The sequence below is a fragment of the Gossypium raimondii genome, chromosome 10 (genome assembly GCF_025698545.1).
Source record: "Gossypium raimondii isolate GPD5lz chromosome 10, ASM2569854v1, whole genome shotgun sequence".
Taxonomy (NCBI): domain Eukaryota; kingdom Viridiplantae; phylum Streptophyta; class Magnoliopsida; order Malvales; family Malvaceae; genus Gossypium; species Gossypium raimondii.
The window spans coordinates 25,162,928-25,168,102 of NC_068574.1; the positions used below are offsets into that span (position 1 = coordinate 25,162,928).

Sequence of the window (5,175 nt, forward strand, 5' to 3'; positions counted from 1 at the left end):
TTTAAACAATCTTTTACAATTACTTAAATATAAATTTGAATCAAAATTAATATACTCTTAGTTTTTTTTTACTTTATTGTTATATTTTAATATTATTTATTGATATGCATATATAACTATTATTATACCGTGAATGCATTAAATATTAACTCTTAAAATTATTAAAATATAATTAATGTATTATTTTAAAAATCAAATTAATGTATTTATATTGAAATTATTTTATTATCTAGACTAAAGATAATTTTAAACTTGAAGTGACCGCTTATATTAAAATAATATTTTTATATTAATATAGATTGAAATTATAAAATTAAATGGTAGTTAAAAGAAGAATTTGGAGTAGCTGTCTTTGAAAAGTTCTAATACATTCAATCAATTCGAAACGTTGACGGCTCCGCATTTCCTTCCACCGTCTATTACGCAGCCAGTATTAGGCTGAGTCTTGGTGTTCGGTTTTTTTCACTTAATATTTACTAATTATTTTAAATTAGGAAAAAATTAAAAAATGAATTGGTTGAAAAAGTTCATTTCATTTTCTTTTTAAGGTCAAATAGACATTTTCTTTCTTTATCTATCTTTGCTTGCTCTTCACTTTCCCACATTTCATCACACTTTCTTTGTTCTTCTTTTTCCGTTTGCTTTTTCTCAACTCCTACACACACACACTCTCTCTCTCTCTCTCTTCTCTTTGCTTTTTCACATTGCCATCATCATTGTTGTATAAGAACAACCTCCCTTTTCCACTCAATTCCAACTGTAAACCTTTGCTTCTTGTTTTTCCTTGGAATATAATTCTGGGTTGTTTCTTGTGTCTTCATTCTTGGGTTTTCACCCTTATTCTCCATCTGGGTCTTCAAATTTTCCTACAAAGTTTCTTTCTTTCTTTTTTTTTTTTGTTCTCTCCCATGGAAAAAGATCAGGTTTTTATGGGTGAGGGACTAAACAGAGCTGCTGCAGTACAAGCAGGTTGGAATTCTTGCAGTTTTGGGATGGAAATGGAAACAGATGAACTGAATTGTGTTGGAAGTTGTTTTTTGAATCCCAAATGGCATAATTCAATGGATCAGAGCGATCCCTTTGAGTCAGCATTGAGTTCTATGGTGTGTTCTCCAGCTGCATCCAATGCTGGAAGTACTAATTTTCCTGCTTCTGGTGATAATACAATGATGACAGATTTGATTGGAAAATTAGGAAATATTTGTAATACTGGTGATATTTCACCCCAGTCATTGATTAAACCACCAAATAATAACAACAATTGCAGTTCCAACACTTCCTGTTACACTTCTCCATTGGATTCACCACCCAAGCTCAATCTTTCTATGATGGGAGGAAACCAGATACTCAAACATCCAAGCTTGGTACCAGTTTCAGCTGACCCTGGATTTGCTGAGAGGGCTGCTAGATTTTCCTGCTTTAATGGCCTAAATCCCCAGGTTGGAGTGACTGAAGCTGAATTTGTTCAGCTGACCAGAGTTTCCACGAATCAATCCATTATGGTCACTGGATCTCAAGTACATGTTCCAGACAGCAACAAGAACACACTCCAGGATGGAAATTCATGTTCTGATAAGAGAAACAGTAGGCTCTCAAGGTGTTCATCGCCAGAGAATGGTGATTCCAAGGATGAATCTTCAATATCTGAACAGATCCCAGGTGTGGGTTCAAGCATCAAAGCCCAAAACGATGCCAATGCCAGGAAAAGGAAATCAATGCCCAGAGGGAAAGCAAAAGAAACCCCATCTCCAGCAGCTGCTGAGGCTAAGGTATTGTTGTCTTTGAATTATCAAATTCTGAAGATAAATCTATAGAGAAACTAACATTGTTATCCATTTTAGATTGCTGAGGAGAACAATAAATCCACTGCCAAACGAAGCAAGCAACAAAATGACAGTGCTAAAGCAGAAAATAAAGAGAATCCCAAGCCACCAGAGCCGCCAAAGGACTACATCCATGTCAGGGCCAGAAGGGGTCAAGCAACTGATAGCCATAGTCTTGCTGAAAGAGTAAGAAACTTCAAAACCAAGGATCTTTAGTCAATCACTGCAGGGGGTATTTAGGATTTGTATTAATCTGTTTATCTTTTTGTAATCTTGTATTTATCCAGGTTCGAAGAGAGAAAATAAGTGAAAGGATGAAGTTCCTTCAGGATCTTGTTCCAGGTTGCAATAAGGTGAGTTTGAAGATGGTAGACCATTTTCAGACATTTTTAATCTGGGAATTTACTAAATTGTGAATAAAATTTGTTGCAGGTGACTGGCAAAGCACTTATGCTTGATGAAATTATCAACTATGTGCAGTCGTTGCAGCGTCAGGTCGAGGTAAACCGGAATTCTCCAGTGTCTCTTTCGTTAATTGCACTATTGATTTCAGTTTTGGGTGCTTAAAATTGCTTCTTATATTCTATATTTTCTACAGTTCTTATCTATGAAGTTGGCTACCGTAAATCCAAGGATGAATGCTAACACGGAAGCCTTACTGTCTAAGGATGTAAGTTAATATTCCTCCATGGTATTGTTATCTGTTTATGGTTTAAGTCATCTGAATTTCTGAGTGACAAACTTGCATCGGTTGCGTGCTGCAGATGTTTCGGTCTCGTGGATCTTTGCCGCATTCTCATTATCCAATGGATTCTTCTGCGCTGGCATTTGGTTTAAGGTACCAACCCCAGCAAGGGCTTCCTATGAACAATGGCATATCCAATGACACACAGATTAAATTCTCAATGAATCCAGCAAATGCTGCCTTGCATAAAACACAAAGATTGCAGCTGCCTCCTGTTGATGGTATTTCTGATGCTAACCCTCAGGTAATCAATAAAACCACTAGTCTCTGTGTAGTTTGTAGTTAATTCCTGGTTAATATCGTTCAGAATCTTAAGCGAAAGCTGAATAAATTGTCTTCAGATTGGATCATTTTGGGATGATGACCTCCAAAGCATTGTTCAAATGGGATTTGGCCAGAATCAACCACAAAGCTGTCAAAGTAAGCATAGTTGAACAAGATTTTGATGAAATTATGTGGTGCATGCCAAGTGAAAACTGAGATGCAATTAACCATTAGAACAACAATTTCTGATTCACTTTTAGGCCCTCCATGAGAGACAAAGAGAGGCCTTTGTATATACAGAAGAATTACAGCTTGAGAGAAAATTGATCTATTAATCTGAATATTCCCAGATTGTTTTCTGCAAATTCATTCTTTAGCGAATTCTTACAGGGATTCCTGATTTGTAATATGGTAGGACTAATTGCAATGAAGTGGGGCATTATTTATGATTTCAACCATGTGTGTTGGCCTTACCTAATTTAGAAATGAAAGTTGATATTTCCATTTGAGAAACTTTATACCTAACTTAACCGAATTTGAATTATGGACAGACAAAGATATTATTTCGAGCTAAATCCCAGATTTTAGTTAGGGGAATATTGATGAGAACTGAATCCCATGAATTTGTCCATTTTCCTTTTCAATTTCTTGGCAACCAAACAAATACTAGAGTTGAATGAAAATGATTGATAGTATTTGATGTTGGGGCGGGGATTAAATTTAAATCTGTTTTAACTAATGGGAAAAATTAGATTTGTTTATTTGTAAACAGCTGTTAAAGGTGGGGACAAATCGTCACTTAAAGTCTGAACTTTATTATTAACAATCATCTGTTTCCTTGAGCTGGAATCCAATCTCATTTCTTGACGTGACTTAATTAACACATTATTATTTCTTTTCCAAATAATATCTTACTTCTTTTTGTTAATAATTTTAAAATTTTTAATTTTTTCATTAGGGTAGTCACCCATAGTTCCTCCCAACCCATAATACGCTTCAGCGCACTCAAACCCACATCCTCCTATATTAACAAAAATACCCATATCAATTGAGCTAAGACTCAATCGACAATATTGAGAAAAGAAAAATTATTATCTTTGATTTTGGGTGTTTCAATTTTTGGTATATTTCCAATCACATTTAGTTGATATATTTGTTTTTTAAACTTTTAGTTGAAAGGCTCACAAAGAAAATAAAAACTGAAAAAAAAAGGAGACCAAATTTACACGATGTGTAACTATTGAGGGTTAAATTTTTTAAAATAAAGACTAAATTAGCATGTATAAATGTTGAGAGTTAAAATTGTTATTATGACTTTCACCAAAAAAAAAACTATTATGAGAATTTTAAAAGCTAAAAGATCATCTTTTGCCCACCATTTAATAGTTGGTGACTAAAATAGAAAAGATCGGATAATTGAATAACTATTTTGTAACTTTTCATAGTTAAAATATAAAAAAACTTACAAATAATTGAATGACTATAAGTATAATTTACTTATCCATTCTTAAAAAAGTTGTATTTAACATTTATTTTGAAAAGATTTATATCTATTTCTATACTACCTATAAAACTATCAAGGCTAATATACAAAAAGGCCCTTTAAGAATTACACTTTGTTTAAAGAAGCCCTTAAATTATTTTTATAGTTAAATAAGCATCTATCTTTAAATTATTTTTATAGTTAAACAAGCATCTATCTTATGATCTTTACTTATAAAAGCCATTGATTTTAATATTAAAGTAAAATTATTTTTAATTTCAAGCTTTTATCTTAATTTCTTGTTGATTCAATAAAATGCTATACACTTTTAACATCACCATAAAATTTGAAGAAGTAACTAAAATATTCAAAAGAGTAATTAAATGGGTCATGTATATATATATAAGCACATTCAAAAATTTGGAAATATTATTTTGTTTTACTTTCAAAAACATTAGTTTATTTTATTTAATAAAGTATTCTCATCAAAATCACATTAGCAAAAAATTAGTGTAAAAATTCAAAATAGTTTTACTTTAATATTAATCAAGGTCTTTTATGGATATAAATCATAGGATAGGGACTTATTTAACTACAAAAACAATTTAAGGACTTATTTAAACAAAGTGCAGTAATTGAAGAGCTTTTTAGTATATTAGCCAACTATCAACTCTAAAAATACAAATACTAAACTACATATTTGCTCTTGAAAAATTTTAAAATTAATTATTCAATTTTTAATTAAAATATTAATAAATATATTTAAATTTCCTTAATTAGTTAAAATATTAATAAAATATATTACTTTTAACACAACAAAATCTTTACTAAAGTAAAATTCTTTAATTGGTTATTTTCAT

At 31.6% G+C, this 5,175-nt stretch overlaps 1 protein-coding gene across 1 annotated transcript; it reads left to right on the plus strand.

Annotated features, from left to right (window-relative positions):
• The first annotated feature begins 597 nt into the window (after window positions 1–597).
• LOC105777960 (transcription factor bHLH62) lies at window positions 598–3,287 on the plus strand. Its single transcript, XM_012601496.2, has 7 exons — window positions 598–1,769; window positions 1,842–2,009; window positions 2,111–2,176; window positions 2,256–2,324; window positions 2,422–2,493; window positions 2,588–2,812; window positions 2,910–3,287. Exons 1-7 carry the CDS (start codon window positions 909–911, stop codon window positions 3,000–3,002), a joined length of 1,554 nt encoding a protein of 517 aa, XP_012456950.1. The 5' UTR covers window positions 598–908; the 3' UTR covers window positions 3,003–3,287.
• Window positions 3,288–5,175: the final 1,888 nt, after the last annotated feature.

Excerpts from the sequence above, each read along its gene's own strand:
- LOC105777960 (XM_012601496.2), top strand. The coding sequence starts at position 909 with ATGGAAAAAGATCAGGTTTTTATGGGTGAGGGACTAAACAGAGCTGCT. Across the intron at positions 2,494-2,587 it reads AAGCCTTACTGTCTAAGGAT|ATGTTTCGGTCTCGTGGATC; the intron begins GTAAGTTAATAT and ends TGCGTGCTGCAG. Across the intron at positions 2,813-2,909 it reads TTTCTGATGCTAACCCTCAG|ATTGGATCATTTTGGGATGA; the intron begins GTAATCAATAAA and ends AATTGTCTTCAG.